We start from the raw sequence: 17836 nt of genomic DNA, 5'->3' as shown, positions 1-17836 counted from the left end.
CACAGTGTCACCCCCTCTTCTGTAGTATCGGTTACCCTTTCTGGCAGTGGAACTTTGCTCAAGAGACTTGTGAACACTGCACTTCTCTACCTTTGCTTGGCAAATTTTTCAGACATATTCATATGTATCTGAATGCTGGGTGCACTTGTCTTAACGCCCCTGATTTAAGAGTATCTTAGGAAAACTAGTTTGGGAGCCAGATTAATCTGCGTACTTTCAAAACAACAGGTGTTTGTGAAAATCACCAGAATGGCTGAGAAGCCAAAGTTGGAGAAATTATACAGATCAAACATTGAATTCATTTGTTCATCTCATTTGAATTTATCCACAAAAATCTATTCTCTCCCTTCAATGCTTTCATTTCAGTCATTAAATTTCCAGTCAGAACCAAAGAGGTTTATTGCTTTACTCAGTAGGTTAATTTTTATAAAGTCTTTGAAATTCATAATAAGTTCAGCCTATTACAAGAGGAAAAGCTCTGGTTTAGAGAAACTAGACTCTTAGTTGTTAGGAATAAGACTGTTTAGTTGGTGTTATGCTTACCTTGATTTTAAAACAATAAAAAATGGGTCCTATTCTATGATCCAGTGAACAAAGAGGGTTTTTAACTAAGGAGTTAAAATTTAGAACTTAAGCTGTATCCATAGCTCACTCTTTTATCCTGCTTATTCATTACTTTGATGTGTTTAGTGGTTATTTCCTTAAGGTTATATTTTATAAGACAAATTTGCTTTTCATAAACAGTAATTTTGAATTAGATAGTCTTGAAGATAAGATGAGTTCATTAAGACAATTAGTTAAAAGTATATATCCCAGGGCTATGAAAAAGAAAATTGGGGGAGTAAATTTAAAATGGAGATGAACAGGGTATTTCAATTAGCCTAAAGAAAATAAATAAAAATTAAAAAATCAAAGATATTCAGTGGTACTATGTTACGCCACAGATGGAATAGATGGTTCTGCATTTTCCTTTCCAGGAGCTCATCAAAGAACCATCTGAAACCTGAACGCTACACTGACTTAAAATTCGACTTCTTAAAAACTAGTCCTCCTTTCCAGGGAAAGCAAACAAACCATTTGTTTGAACATTTTCTCACTGATGGGCATATACATTCATGTTAGATAATGAAATAAATATATCCAGAAGTGTTAAACATAGAAATAATAAATCTTGGGAAAGAATGTATACAAAAAATTGCAAAGTACATACATCAATTATTTCTGCATTGGGGAAAGGTTGATTTTTGTTTTCTTCTGTACATTTTGGTCACTACATGATTTCCTAATGAATAGACTTTGCATTAGAGGGAAGTTTAAAAAGGAAGAAGAGGAGAATGCCGTATTTGCCACTTGGCATTTGCCCCTTTCCTTTGGTAAAACTCAGCAGTAAGTGACTTAGTTCAAACTGGTTCACTTAAGCACTATGTATGCAGGTGTTGATACTGTATGCCCCATGGGAGCATCTGGAATGGCACACACAGAGATGACCGTGCAGGCTGTACGCTTGGTTTTGTGCTACTAACAAGCACCACAAGCAATGGTGGTGAGTGTGCTTTTTCATTAATGGAAGGTAACGATCCCCTGTAGAATGCAGTGAGTAAGTGTGACTTTAAGAAAAGAGGGCCACCCTGCCAGGATGGACCTTGATAGAGGACAGCAATATGCAAAGGCAACAAATATCCTCCAGAATTCTGGACTCGGTGCTGGGCTGGTCTTAAGATATGGGTCCATGCAGTGCATTTCAGAACACTTCCATTTTTATACTATAGTGTGTCTATGAGCTGTGGGTTCAGAATACAGCCCCATGGTTCCCTTGTCTTGTTTCTCTGCCACCAAACAGAAATGGGGGGAAATGGAGCCATTTAGTACTTACGGAAAGAAAAAAAAAATATGTATAGGCATGCTCTAGTAAATGTAAGTAGCAGGATATCAGAGCAGAGAAAGCATTATATTATTTCAGCTGTATCCAGACATTCAGTTCAGTTCAGTCACTCAGTCATGTCCGACTCTTTGCGACCCCATGAATCGCAGCACACCAGGCCTCCCTGTCCATCACCAACCCCTGGAGTTCACTCATCGAGTCAGTGATGCCATCCAGCCATCTCATCCTCTGTCGTCCCCTTCTCCACCTGCCCCCAATCCCTCCCAGCATCAGAGTCTTTTCCAATGAGTCAACTCTTCACATGAGGTGGCCAAAGTACTGGAGTTTCAGCTTTAGCATCATTCCTTCCAAATAACACCCAGGGCTGATCTCCTTCAGAACGGACTGATTGGATCTCCTTGCAGTCCTAGGGACTCTCAAGAGTCTTCTCCAACACCACAGTTCAAAAGCATCAATTCTTCGGCGCTCAGCTTTCTTCACAGTCCAACTCTCACATCCATACATGACCACTGGCAAACCATAGCCTTGACTAGACGGACCTTTGTTGGCAAAGTAATGTCTCTGCTTTTCAATATGCTATCCAGACATTAATGAAAGCCAATTTGCAATTAGATAATTAACATAAGAGCCAGTGGTAACAAGCACTGTGTTCTTATTCCTGACATCTTTGCTACAAATTGCTATTAAGTTTCTCCCTGCGTTTTCTCTTTGTCTTTTGACTGCATGGTGATGATATAAAGTAATTGCAAAGTATCTGCAGAATGCTGCATGTTGTTTCCTGCAAGCTGTTTAGTAACTACGTCAGGTGACCACACAGGAAACCCTTTTAATTATAAGATTCAATGGTGTGCATTACCCAGTGGCAGTCTCTCTGGTTAACCTTGAACTAAAGGTTCATTCCTAAATCTCCTATTTGTCCCAGGCTCTGCTCTGCCGGCTTCCAGGGCTGCACAAACCCTGGTTGGGTGGTCCTGGAGCCTAAGGCACACAGGGATGCTCCCGCATTTCTCTGTGCTGGTACCAAGGCCTTGGCTGCATCTTGGACCCACCTGGTTCTGGTTAACAGTACCCAGAAATTCCCATGAAGCTCTAAGGAAAGCAAAAACCTAATCATTAATGACTCAGCCCCTACTGAGGAACAAACTAAAGAGAGCTTCCTTAGCAGCTATCTTAAGCAAATACATACATACAGTCGCTATAAGTGATAGGCAGCTTGCAGTTACTCCCCTTTAGCATTTTTTTCTGTTTTTTCCTCAGAGAATGGTGACTCATTTAGGTACGTGTAGCTAAAAATAATACACCTGCTGCATCTAGCTATGTGTGACTAAGAATAAACATAGCAACTATGGTCTTTTGTGTCCCCTCTTGCTTCATCATCTTGGTGATATGTTATCTGCTGCTATTTCCCTATTTTTGTGCTGTTTCACTTCCTACCTTAGTATATGTGTCAGTGTTGCTATTTGCTTCAGCAAGGTTGACTTGCTAATTTGCAGGGCATATTCAGAATCTTTGATGGTAAATGTTCCAAAATCCAGTTTCCAAATATATGTGAGTAATTGTATGGATGAGAGAGTTGGACCATAAAGAAGACTGAATGTGGAAGAATTGATGCTTTCAAATTGTGGTGTTGGAGAGGACTCTTAAGAGTCCCTTGGACTGCAAGGAGATCAAATCAGTCAATCCTAAAGGAAATCAACCCTGAATATTCATTGGAAGGACTGATGCTGAAGTCGAAGCTCCAATACTTTGGCCATCTGATGAGAAGAACTGATTCATTGGAAAAGACCCTGATGCTGGGAAAGATTGAAGGCAGGAGGAGAAAGGGACAACAGAGGATGAGATGGTTGGGTAGCATCACCAACTCAATGGACATGGATTTGAGTAAGTTTCAGGAGATGATGAGGAGAAGGCAATGGCACCCCACTCCAGTACTCTTGCCTGGAGAATCCCATGGATAGAGGAGCCTGGAAGGCTGCAGTCCATGGGGTCGCTGAGGGTCGGACACGACTGAGCGACTTCACTTTCACTTTTCACTTTCATGCACTGGAGAAGGAAATGGCAACCCACTCCAGTGTTCTTGCCTGGAGAATCCCAGGGACAGGGGAGCCTGGTGGGCTGCCGTCTATGGGGTCACACAGAGTCGGACACGACTGAAGTGACTTAGCAGCAGCAGCAGGAGATGATGAAGCACAGGGAAGCCTGGCATGCTGCAGTCCATGGGGTTGCAAAGAGTCGTACACGACTGAGCAATTGAACAACAACTTAAATTTATAGCTCTAGATATTACTCTTCCTAATATCTATGGAACAGATACTGGAACTTAGAAAAAGTTAGTCTCCTTTCCCAGGCCTTCTAAAAAAGTACCTGCTTCTGTGAATGACTTCCCTCTCAGGTACTCTGGCCTTTAGCAGTGTGAGGAGGACTGACTTCCAGGTTGGCTGCTCAAGTGAGGAAGAAACCAGATGCTATTGTGCAGAAATCTATCCCTTTGCTGAGTGCTTTTAAGCTGCAGTTACTGAAGGCCTGGTGCTTAACTATTTCACAACCACATACACGTGGGCTCTCACTATTACACCTAAAAGAAACTTCGATCTTTTAAAATTTTCTTCATGAGGTTTGCGGGTATTTAGCAGTGACACAAAGTTTGAAATGGAACTGTTAGATCTATATTAGAAAAGTTTTATTTTACCTGAAAATGACATTCTAGAAGTTTATCAGGTTAAAATATTTCACATTGGAGAGAAAGACCAATTGGGTTTTTCTGGACTCCTCAAAGCTTCAATACTCCTTATTTTCCTAAGGGCTCCTTGGTAATGATATCCTGCCTTAGGGTACTGAGTTAAAAAGACATCCTAGCATGCCTGTCTTGAACCACACCAAATTAAGAACCAGCTCCTCCAAATGGGGCCCTTCTCCAAACTTTCTGTCTTGGTCAGTTCTCTACAGCTGCCTCCAGAACACCAGACCTCAAACTAGAGAATATTTCTTGACTCCTATTCATGAGCCCCAAACTCATTATCAGGTCGCAAAAGCCTGTATTATTAGAAGCATAAAGACAGGGACAATGTATTCAATTTTTCAAGTGCCTGGTGTACATTATGTATTTACCCATAAAACCACATGGATTTCTTTGTTTTGGCTGGAATTATTTTATGTCAGTATGGTAACTTATTATCTCAGGATTATGAAAACATTCCACTGGCTTTTTATGGCGTCAGAAGAATTTCTGAAACATGATTGTAGATCGGACTTAAGTTTTAAACATTTATGTGATTGACCTTGGATGCGGGCCTGTGACAAAGACCTGCAACTGAAAGCAATAAAATATTTTTAAATGTCTGCTCACTTGTTCAACCTTGGTGCTTATCACAACGGGGACAATGCTGGGATTTTGAGCTCTTGATAATTATGGACTGTTAGTTACCATCTGGATGTGTGACAGTGGGAAAAAGAATGATCTCAGATAGAACACATTTCTCTTTGTTAAGTTAAATGCAGTTTGTGTCATAAACCAAAATTTTCAAGCCATGGAATCACAGCTGGTAGAAGGACTGGGAATCACAAGCATAGCCAACCCACAAAGGATCTCTTATCCCCACCCTCTCCACTTCCATTTCAATTGCAGTTGCCCTTTTCTTTCACTTGGGCTATCTTTTTTTTTTTTTGGCCCTGCCGCATTGCTCACAGGACCAGGAATTGAACCTAAGCCTTTAGCAGTGAAAGCACCTAACCACCGGATCACCAGAGAACTCCCTACTTGGGTTGTTAAACAAGACTTCAAACTAGGTTTCCATCCTTTCATCTCTCTTGATTATGTACATTGCTACTCAATCAATCCCGATCCAAAAAAAAAAAGAAAGAAAAGCTGAATACATCTCTATTAACATCCTAAATACAAAATCCCTTAACCTGGTACTTAAAGCCTCTGAAATACAATTGCAACCTGCATGCTAAGCCTTATCTCTCATTACTGCCTAAAAACGTCTGTGTCAGTCGAGATGTACTGCTTTCAACTATTAATCACAGCAATGAAACATCAAGCTCTGGGTGGCTGACTCCATAGGTTCAAACCCTGACCCTGATGCTTATTAGGTCTATGACGTTAAGCTCTTTAACGTCTCTGTAACTTCATCTTCTCACTGGCAAAAAAGCTAGCACTCATCATTATTATCATTCAAAGTGTCCTTCAGTTTCTTACCTCTCAAATTTGCCCATTCTCTTTCTCTGGATCAAACACCCTCTGTTCTTTTCCCATCTCTCTCGAGCAATGGTTCTTCAAGTGCTGTATCTGAGTAAGCAGGACAAAAATCACCTGGGAACTTGTCAGAAATACAAATTCTTACACCCCACCCCAGACCTACTGAATCAAAAATGCTGAATGTGGGGCCCAGCAATTTGTGTTGTAGAAAGTCCTCCAGGCAATCCTGATGCACATTCAACTGTGAGAATGAAAACCCATCTCAAATGCTACCACCTGTTTTCTTATCTCTTCTGGGGTACCTGATCTGTTTCCCCATTTAAACGCCCAGAGCCAGAGCCCTTGGTGCCATTTCTTAGCATTCATTTCAACCATTTGTGTCTGTTTACCTCGTGTCATAACCCTGTCCCCCATATAGCCTTGCCAAATTATGAACTTTTTGTGAGAAACAACTTGGCTTGCTAACCTTCAAATAGGCAGCAGGGCTTAACAAAGTTTCTTTCAAATATTGGGTTGACTACATTAAATCAGATTATCTTAGTACTCAAAGTATAAGAGATTGAATAAAGAACTAGAAATACAGAGGAAATTTTTTATCTATTAAGAAGCTGCATGCTGGAAAATATAGCCACAACATGTATGGAATGTTTCAGGTTCTTAATGAGAAGCAAAGCTTCAAGACAGAGAGGTGAGAGTTCCATTCTTACAATCATCTCTTCATTCCTTGATTCTGTAGTGTGAGCCATTTTTTAAAACATAGTTTTCTAAATGCATGACAATGAGTAGGAAATGTAATATCAGGATGGAGGCAAAATGAAATGGGCAAGGCTAAAGTACTTCCTATTTTATGTCCTACAAAAGGAACACACAATGTTATTTATGTTTCTCCTTTTCCCTAAGTAGCTTTGAACTTGAAAATGAAGCCAAGCTTAGCTTATTGAATTGCAAATCCAGTAAAAACACATAATTTCTTTTCTTTCTGAGAACATGAAGTTTGTCATATACAAAAGAAAAGAAAATGCTACTTATTAAACCATCATTCACTAATTAGCACCAATAGCAATTTTTTTAAAGAAAAAAGAAACTAGTATTTACTCTGACTTTTCCAAACTATGTGTGTACAGTTGATTATGTATATATGTATATTTATTTTATATATATAAATGTATATATATATATATGTATGTATATCAGTGAGGTCACAATGAACAAAAATGAACAAAATCACTTTGGGATTCATTGCAGGCTTGATATCCAACTGATAGTTGGGCAGCAGTTGAGCACAAGCCTAATTTTCAAGCAATTTATACGTTAATGTGACTTTCAAATGATGGAAAAGGAATCCACTGGTATTGATGGAAACAATTTCTTTTGATCTAGTACTTGGGCTGTACCTGTTATATTTACTTTCCTTGAAGGCACCCTTACCTGCTCCATAACTTGAACAAAGTGAAACACAACCTGAGCTCATATATAATCAAAAGCCGTGATATGACCCTGTTCCAACCATATCTATCGGATTATTGGAGTTTCCCCGCCTTTGGCAGAGACTCATATGCTGCTGCAGTCAGAGATAAGTCAGCAGCCTGTGTATGCAATGAAATACAAGTAAAGGTGACTAAAAGACTCTCCTATTCGCTCAGCTTTTTCACAACTCCTAGTGTCTCCTTTCTTTACTCATTATTTGAGGGGAAAAAATAGCTATGTAAATGACAGGATGCTAGCTGACTGGCAGATAAAGTCCAAGCAAAACAATTTCCAAAGGTAATTTTATCCTTATTTCCCCTCTGTTTAAAGATTACTTCTAGAAGATCTAGAAAGAGAGTTCTTGGCAAAATTCTAAGAAACACCTAAAAGGTTTTGGGAAAATTCTACCTGCCGTGGCTGGTTGTGGAACAAGATGTCAGAGATGTCAGTGACGTACTCCACATGAGTCACAGGATGAATAATCAGTACGCGAAACCATTCACCTGCTAGCAAAAGCCACACAAAAGGATTCTAGAATCCTCACTTTCATGACCGGGAGAGTGTTTTCAGAAGAAAAGTGGGAGCGGGGAACAGGGGTGGTCCTAAGAATAAAAGGAAGAGCTTTCCTTTGGAAAAGAGTACTAGAAAAATGCAGGCTTTTTTGCAGAGAACTAAGAAGAAACAGATGATAAAAACCAGCAGGGATGAATCATGGAAACATTATAGTCAGTGAAATAAACCGGACACAAATATTGTAGAATTTCACAATGAAGGGCCTAAAATTGGCATATTCATAAAGACAGAAAGTAGATATATATTACCAGGACCTGGGAGGAGAGGAGAATGAAAAGCTATTTTTAATAGGCACAGTTTGTTTGAGATAATGAAGAAGTTCTGAGAAAAGATGGTGGTCATGGCAGTACAGTATTATAAATGTACTTAATGCCACTTAATTGAACACCTTAAGTCTCTTACAACAGTGAACTTTATGTACATTTTATCAAAGTAAAAAAATATATATATATAATGAAAACAAACAAGCAAAGTATTAAAGCAAGCGGGAAGACCCAATGACAGAACGTAACTGATACAAAGCTGTCATAAACCTGGAAAGAAAAGAATTTTCAGAGCTAGAAAAAAGAAGGAATTTGACTGGATTCTCATCTGTAAGAATTATATCATGTTCACAGAGGGAAAATTAGATGATCAAACAAGAGAGCTTGTCACTGATAAACAACTGGCTAGAGAAAAAGCCAGTCTTAATCAAAATCCAGGGATACTGGGTTGGAACACAAAGGCTAAAATTATACCTAAGCCCAATAAAGAAAAGGGGGGAAATAGGACATCAGAAAATCTGGCCCTGAAAGGTGTGTCCCACACCTGAGGTTCAGTGATTTGGTGATTCAGAGATCTTTAAAAACATTTTAAACATTCAGCATTAAGCAGTAAAAAAAATGGTACGCATACTCCAGGATTACAGAAAATCATTCCCTTTTGTTAAATAAACTCACTATAAAAATACCTCCGGTATTAAAGCAGCGACTCTTCAAGGGTGGTCGCAGACCAGCAGCAACAGCCCCTTCGGGGGAGTTGTCAGGAAGGTCAGCTTCCGAGCTCCGTAGCAGACCCACTGCGTCAGAAACGCGGGGACTAGGCAGCAATCTGTGTTTTTACCGACCTCCCAGGTGACGCTAATGCTGAAGTGTGAGACGCAGCACCTCGTGAAGGAACCTAAATAAAGGCCTGCAGGTGATTAATCAGACTGATTGGCCCAAGGGCGGCCATGGGCCTCGTGCTGGAGACAGCTGCTCTGGAAAGGGGCAAAGCACTGAAGCCCATATTGGAGGATCTTTGCCTCCTTTTCCAGGAGATTTGCTGATTTAACTCAGAACTACTTGCCTGTTGCCAGTGTTAGGAAACCAAAGCTGTAGAGAAGTCTGCACAATGATTGTGCTAGTGAGACATCACCAGGACTCTTCCTGCTTTCAGCATACCTGCAGGGCTCCTGCCTTTCCCTCTGCACATCCCCTTACTGGGAATGTATCTGCAATTGATCACGTTGCTGTTGGTGTTTAGTTGCTCAGTCCTGTCTGATTCTTTGCGACCCCATGGACTGTAGCCCTCCAGGCTCCTCTATCCGTGGGATTTCCTAGGCAAGAATACTGGAATGTGTTGTTATTTCCTTCTTCAGGGAATCTTCCTGACCCAGGTATTCAGCTAGGGTCTCCTGCCTTGGCAGATGGATTCTTTACCTCTGAGCCACCAGGGAAGCCCAATTTATTATGTAGATTTCTTCAAATATTTCAGAATGTATGGTCATATCTCAACATTATCAAGAAACCTTTTCAAGTTAGGCCCCATCTGTTATGACTATGCATGTGTTTCTACAACACAATAGTTCAGTTGGCAATTTAAGGAGGATCATTGAATGTGTGTTATTTTTTCTTTTAAGCTTTGCTCTTTTTTTCCAGTCATGGAATACCTGGACACACGGACCATATAAAGGTACTAGTAACACCCTCTGTCCATATTAGACTAAGATTATGAAACCCCCTTAACCTCAGTATAATGTCATGTTACTAGTTTTTTAATCTATAGGTGTATATTTCTTTTATATCATCTTTGAGTTTAATAAATATTAGAATTTTTCCTTTATGTCAAAAGCATTATCATTTTTCTCAAGCTAGCCTGAAGGTCTAGCTTAATTCCACATCCTTAAGACTGCAGATGGTGATTGCAGCCATGAAATTAAAAGACGCTTACTCCTTGAAAGGACAGTTATGACCAACCTAGATAGCATATTCAAAAGCAGAGACATTACTTTGCCAACAAAGGTCCGTCTAGTCAAGGCTATGGTTTTTCCAGTGGTCACATATGGATGTGAGAGTTGGACTGTGGAGAAAGCTGAGTGCCGAAGAATTGATGCTTTTGAACTGTAGTGTTGCAGAAAACTCTTGAGAGTCCCTTGGACTGCAAGGAGATCCAACTAGTCCATTCTAAAGGAGATCAGCCCTGGGTGTTCTTTGGAAGGAATGATGCTAAAGCTGAAACTCCAGTACTTTGACCACCTCATGCGAAGAGTTGACTCATTGGAAAAGACTCTGATGCTGGGAGGGATTGGGGGCAGGAGGAGAAGGGGACGACAGAGGATGAGATGGCTGGATGGCATCACCGACTCGATGGACGTGAGTTTGAGTGAACTCCGGGAGTTGGTGATGGACAGGGAGGCCTGGCCTGCTGCGGTTCATGGGGTCACAAAGAGTCAGACATGACTGAGCCACTGAACTGAACTGAACTGAAGGCTGTGTATCTGCCCATCACCCTTGCTGCCCACCTGCCCCCATCCCAGGAGTCTAGACAGCACTCAGAAAGAACAAGATCAGTACCCTTTCTTGGTTCAAGGCCAGCTTCCAAAACCATCCATGCCTCCATCTGACTTTCCAACCTTCTAATCTGTGCTCTTGTCACTTCTCTAGAGTATCACACCAATTTTCAACCTGATATTGGTATTACTTCTTTGGTCTTCAGGGGAGGAAAAATACTTCTACTCTTCTAGGATCTCTGACTAGACCTAGGAATTAAACGAACAGAAGACAAACAGGAGAAAAACATCAGTTTTATTAGAATTTTACATATATATGGGAACCTTCACAAGAGAATAAAGACCTGAAGAAGCAACCAGAACAGAAAGTTTTTTTATCTTTTGGACAAAGAAATGATAAATTATAAGAATTAAAACAAACATTTTTGAAATAGAGGCAACAAATTATGTGAAGTGAGTAGGAGATAACTGGGGGCTGGGGTGCAGAACTAGGAAGATAAGGTTATTTTAGTAAGTTTATTTGTACAGATTCATTTCAGCATTGATTCTCAGTCTCTGGTATTAAGGACCTCTTCCTTGTCTAGGAAGACATCTTTCTCATTTAATGGCCTGTTTTTAGGTAGAAAAAGGTAGATCAGAGAGCCCTTCTTGCATCTACTGCATCTCAAGAGCCTTCAACTCAAAATCATCAGTATACCAAAATAGCATATTTTGGGGTGGCATGTCCTGAAGTCTTTCAGACTTTTTGCCATAATTTACACTGGCCCAATGGCAACCCACTCCTGTAGTCTTGCCTGGAAAATCCCACGGACAGAGCAGCCTGGTAGGCTACCGTCCATGGGGTCACAAAGAGTTGGATATGACTGAGCGATTTTACTTTAGTCTACTTCAGGAGGTTCTTGATAATAATTGTGCAGGATCTAGGAAACAGCCTGTCTAGCTAGCTTTTCTACCAGTCTTCCCAAAGGGCTTTAGAACTATTAAAAAAAAAAAAAAAAGTGGGAAGAGGAAGTTTTTCATGTATTTTAAGTGATGATTTCTCTAAAATAAAAACAGATATTCACTCAATGCTGGTGACTGCCCCTGGCTAAAGTCTGAATGTAACCTATCAGCTGCCCATCTGTGATTATGGAATGTATTCCTAATGGTGGAAGCAGTATCCTGGACACTAATTAGACCTTTTATTAAGGAACGAAGGATGGCTGAGCCAATGAAACTTAGAAGGGATGAAACATAATTTCTAAAACTTTGATAGAAAAGGACATCATTTTTCAATAAGTCATAAAAAATATGCATGGACTCAGAGTTAGCATTTCAAGGAAATAAGGTAGCCTGAATAGAAAGGATTAGCTGGTGAGCCAAATAGAAATTTTAATGCACTTTTTTCCTCCTTCCTAGTTTAGTTTAGTTAGACCACTGAATCCCATGGTTGTGGAAGAACTAGTGGTTTCATGTGCAACAGCACTATTTTTATGTCCCCATTACTGAGGACAGGAGCCAATGCTCTAGGCAGCTTCATGTATCACTAAAATGCAAAGTTCATGAGTTGTTCAGTTCAGTAATAATAATAATAAAAACAATCAGATCAGATCAGATCAGTCGCGTCCGACTCTTTGCAACCCCATGAATCACAGCACGCCAGGCCTCCCTGTCCATCACCAACTCCCGGAGTTCACTCAGACTCACGTCCATCAAGTCAGTGATGCCATCCAGCCATCTCATCCTCTGTAGTCCCCTTCTCCTCCTGCCCCCAATCCCTCCCAGCATCAGAGTCTTTTCCAATGAGTCAACTCTTTGCATGAGGTGGCCAAAGTACTGGAGTTTCAGCTTTAGCATCATTCCTTCCAAAGAAATCCCAGGGCTGATCTCCTTCAGAATGGACTGGTTGGATCTCCTTGCAGTCCAAGGGACTCTCAACAGTCTTCTCCAACACCACAGCTCAAAAGCATCAATTCTTCGGCGCTCAGCCTTCTTCACAGTCCAACTCTCACATCCATACATGACCACAGGAAAAACCATAGCCTTGACTAGACGAACCTTTGTTGGCAAAGTAATGTCTCTGCTTTTGAATATGCTATCTAGGTTGGTCATAACTGTCCTTCCAAGGAGTAAGCTTTTTTAATTTCATGGCTGCAGTCACCATCTGTAGTGATTTTGGAGCCCAGAAAAATAAAGTCTGACACTGTTTCCACTGTTTCCCCATCTATTTCCCATGAAGTGATGGGACCGGATGCCATGATCTTCGTTTTCTGAATGTTAAGCTTGAAGCCAACTTTTTCACTCTCCACTTTCACTTTCATCAAGAGGCTTTTGAGTTCCTCTTCACTTTCTGCCATAAGGGTGGTGTCATCTGCATATCTGAAGTTATTGATATTTCTCCTGGTAATCTTGATCCCAGCTTGTGTTTCTTCCAGTCCAGTGTTTCTCATGATGTACTCTGCATATAAGTTAAATAAACAGGGTGACAATATACAGCCTTGACATACTCCTTTTCCTATTTGGAACCAGTCTGTTGTTCCATGTCCAGTTCTAACTGTTGCTTCCTGACCTGCATACAAATTTCTCAAGAGGCAGATCAGGTGGTCTGGTATTCCCATCTCTTTCAGAATTTTCCACAGTTTATTGTGATCCACACAGTCAAAGGCTTTGGCATAGTCAATAAAGCAGAAATAGATGTTTTTCTGAAACTCTCTTGCTTTTTCCATGATCCAGTGGATGTTGGCAATTTGATCTCTGGTTCCTCTGCCTTTTCTAAAACCAGCTTGAACATCAGGAAGTTCACGGTTCTCATATTGCTGAAGCCTGGCTTGGAGAATTTTGAGCATTACTTTACTAGTGTGTGAGATGAGTGCAATTGTGCAGTAGTTTGAGCATTCTTTGGCATTGCCTTTCTTTGGGATTGGAATGAAAACTGACCTTTTCCAGTCCTGTGGCCACTGCTGAGTTTTCCAAATTTGCTGGCATATTGAGTGCAGCACTTTCGCAGCATCATCTTTCACGATTTGGAATAGCTCCACTGGAATTCTATCACCTCCACTAGCTTTGAGTAATAGTGAATATAATGCTAGGCTAAACTGTAGTAACAAAAATGCACAAGTCATGATGGATTAACACAATCAACTCTTATTTTGTGTTCACACAAAGTCTGAATACAGTCCAGAAGCTCTCGTGTGAATTTTCCTTTGATAGTGACTCAGGGATCCAGAATCCATGCATATTTTAGCTACACTATCACCAAGGTTGCTGCTGCCAAGATAGAAGGGGATACAGGAAATACACTGACTTAGTAACTGTCTTAGGCCATAAATGCTGCTTTCGTCTCACATTTTATTGACCAGATCTAGTCACATGACTCCAACCTAACTGCAGGGTAGGCTGGGAAGAATAGAAGGGCACAAGAATATTTGATGAGATTTTCCCACAAGTATTGATAATTCTTTGAGCAATGCCATCTGTATTCCAACTACTGTGCTGGTTAACTTACCTGCAGTATCTCAGATGCTCAAAACAACATTTTAACACGTGTTATTAATTTCACAAATAAACCAAGGCCCATAAAAATTAAGTAGTTTTCATGTATTATCTCAGATTATAGCAGAAACCTTTGAAGATATGTATTATTAACTCTAGCTTATAATTGCGGCTCATACACATAATGGCAAAAGTGGGATTTGAACTTTAGAACAGGCTCATCTTCTTGCTTCTCCATGTGGTATGTGCCAAGTAAAATGGTAGTTTCTGGGAATACCAGAAACAGAAGGAAATGTGAAGAAGGGAAAGAGAGAAGTCCACTGGTATTCTCTTGACAGCAGAACTGCCATCAGCATCACACCAGGACCAGAGACATAAAGACCAGTATTTCCAAAGGCAAAAAGCCCACCACTTGCTCAGAGTCAGGTTTTCTGTGAAGTTAACACCATTTAAGGTTCAGAATGCTCACTTTCATAGGCACGTTCCAAGGCCCTGGAAAGGACCCCAGCAATGTGCCCAGAGAATATTATATTTCTGTAAAATATGGAAAAGATCTTATAACCGTGGTTAGTTACGACCATGGTCTCTTTCTACGCCTATGTCCTAACTACCACTTATCTTCTCATGTTAATGGTAACCTGCCTGCATGCACATTTAAGATCCAGTGAAATAGAAATTGAATAGGGTTTATATTTACTTTGGCCTGAATGAGATCTCTTTCTGTGATTCACAATCACTCCATTATAAATAAGTTACTGCCAACCATCTCGAAGTAAGGAATGGTTTCAAGGATTATCCCTAATGCCTACTATGCTGACTCACCTGACATTACAATACAGATGTACAGAGCTAGACATATTGTGACATGAACATTTTCCTTGTTACCCAGGAACAGAAGTAGATATGCAAAAAAGGAAACGTAAGGAATCAGAAGCTAATCTTTGGAAAATTCTTCCAATCATCAGCCTTGTAAGACTGTGAATAGAGGATACAGTTCCCATGAGTATTTAGTCAAAGTAGAAGTTCTTTCTGTTAGGAATACACACAATAAAGCAGCACATACAATTATATAACACCATATTTTTTTCTTTTGATGGCAATCACATGAAATAAAATGTATTTATTACATTTCTATGTTTGGAGGAATACTAGAGACTGCATATGTGAGTGAAACTTTTAGAGGTTTCCAAAATTTGACACAATCAATAATCTTCATGACCAATAATGGTTGTGGACATAAAAGAAGTGTTTATAACCTATCAGTAATAATAAAAAAATTTCAGCCAGCCACATGGGGAAAAGATTTATTTTGTCTACAGAAAATGATGTAAGATTTTCAGATCGTTGCTATATGAAGAAGTAATCCAAAAATACTGTACATATACAAAAATACTGGGGGAAGGCTGTTTAATTTCAAGTATTTAATTTATGATATTTATTCTTTTAAATTTTTTTCTAAGTTCACCATCATACCTACTTTGTATTCTTTTTCTTAGAGTCCTCCAATTATGTAAGTTTTATGTCCTCCCATATATAGACTGAATGTCTGTGTCTTGCCCCTCTCCCACCCAATTCATAGGGTGAAAGCTACTCCCCAATCAGCGAAGAACTGACTCATTGGAAAAGACCCTGATGCTGGGAAAGATTGAAGGCAGGAGGAGAAGGGGACGACAGAGGATGAGATGGTTGGATGGTATCACCAACTCGACATGAATTTGAGCAAGTTTCAGGAGTTGGTGATGGACAGGGAAGACTGGCACGCTGCAGTCCATGGGGTTGCAAGGAGTCAGACACAACTGAGCGACTGAACTGAACTGAATCCCCAGTTTGATGGTATTAGGTATTTGGGTCTTTGGGATGTGATTTGTACATGGGGGGAGCCCTCATGAATGGAATTACTTCCCTTATAAAGAGACTTCAGAGAGCTCCCTTGTCCCTTCCATCATGTGAGGACACAGTGACAAGATAGTCATCTATAACCAGGCAGCCAGCCCCGTGCTAGCACCTTGATCTTGGATTTCCCAGCCTCCAGAACTGTGAGAAGTAAATTTCTGTTATTTCTAAGCCACCCAGTCTATGGTATTCTGTTATAACAGCCCTAAAGAACTCAGACAGCCCCCATTCCTAAAACCTGGTTCCACCCTCCTACTGGCATAAATTAGCAGTAAAAATGCCCATCTTAATTCACCCAGCAGAGCATCAACTGGTGTAATATTTGAAAAAATAGTAAAGGATCTAGATGACAATAACATAGTTAGTTAACATGCCAGCCATTTCAAAGCAAGTAAGTTTTTGATGTTTTAAATTATTCAACCCAGGAGATAAGTATTTAATCTGTAAAGACGTGGATTTGAAATTCCATTGCCAAAGATAAAGAACAATCTCTAGATTGTTACTTGTTATATCTCCATGCAGATTATATTTATCAATCATCGGTATTATTCAACTTTAGAGGACGCCTGTGGCTAAATTAGGCCAGGAAATAAAGGTCCTTGGATAAAAGTGGCCTTCATAGAACTAAGAAAGACGTCCTTCTGATCCACTCCACACAATTTAAACTCTCTAGGGAGAATTAGAGTTTCTACCTGTCACAAAGCGAAGTCACCCCCTTGTTAATGGATATAGGATACTTTTAATCACCAAGATCCACGAAGAAATTGGATAGTACCCAGAAAAAAGGTGGGGAGAGCTTAATGCTGATGATTTGAAGCTTAATAAATAATATGAATGCTTAAGCTTCATATCTGATTTTATTTTACAGCATTTTTATTACCATCAACATTTTCAAAAGTTTTGCTTGGAAAGCAAAAATAGTACTTCTCATGTTGAATACCATGAAGGGGAAAATGAGACTAAAATAAGTCACCGTCCTTATCACTTTTTGTCAAAATCTCAAAATACGTAACAGAAATTAACCTGCTAGCCCTTAAGTTCTAGATAATTCTGAAACAATACATTAGCTGTTCATTAGCTGGGCAATCTATGACCTAGAAAGATGAAGCGATTATTGACATTTAAGTGGTTAATCAGGGCCAGAAACAAAGGTGGGGAGGAGGGAACTGGAAGCTAAAATCCTGAGCACAAATTTCTGGGCTAATCCATTCAAGGAAGTTTCTTCCTAAAGTAAATATTCTATTTCTTCTTAATAAGACACTAAGACCCTGGTTTCAGTAAACTAATAAACCTCCAGAGATGATTTAATGGTCACTCTGAAAGTCATTCAAAGGACTAATTATATTCCAGTTGCTCTGTGTTGTGAACCACATGTAATTTTGAAGAATTTAATTCACAGAAAATCCACAGAACGATAAATCAATGAAGAATGTGTTTATGGCAGAATATCCTTATTGAATGAAAATATTTCTGTTCACACTTTATACTTCATTCTTTTATTTCACTCTAATTCTGGGAAACCAAAAATGAAACAAACTAGCCAAAAACTAGATAGATATAATCCCAGAATCTTTTTATTTTTTAATCCAGAAGGGATTTTATA

At 39.8% G+C, this 17836-nt stretch overlaps 1 protein-coding gene across 50 annotated transcripts in view; it reads right to left on the bottom strand.

Annotated features, from left to right (window-relative positions):
* Nucleotides 1–9288, bottom strand: part of LOC147368940 (uncharacterized) — a 509652-nt gene extending 500364 nt beyond the window's left edge. For 23 of the 50 annotated variants that reach the window (XR_015166934.1, XR_015166933.1, XR_015166932.1 and 20 more), the window contains exons 1-2: nt 9070–9285; nt 6081–6170 (exon numbers count right to left, since the gene is read on the bottom strand). Coding sequence is in view for 2 of the 50 variants with exons in the window: in XM_086410505.1 (XP_086266631.1) it covers nt 6081–6097 (17 nt within the window). In the remaining 48 variants the exon portion in view is untranslated. Of the gene's footprint in view, nt 1–4990; nt 5193–6080; nt 6171–9058 lie in introns of all 50 variants that reach the window. The other 27 variants (XR_015166939.1, XR_015166938.1, XR_015166937.1 and 24 more) reach the window with 11 other exon arrangements.
* Between the last annotated feature and the right edge of the window lie 8548 nt (nt 9289–17836).

The sequence above is a fragment of the Bos grunniens genome, chromosome 7 (genome assembly GCF_055505025.1).
Source record: "Bos grunniens cultivar Pamir isolate PY7600 chromosome 7, Bosgru_T2T1.0, whole genome shotgun sequence".
Classification (NCBI taxonomy): domain Eukaryota; kingdom Metazoa; phylum Chordata; class Mammalia; order Artiodactyla; family Bovidae; genus Bos; species Bos grunniens.
Note: the sequence above shows the minus strand (reverse complement) of the source record. Positions and strands in the feature narration are given on the sequence as shown.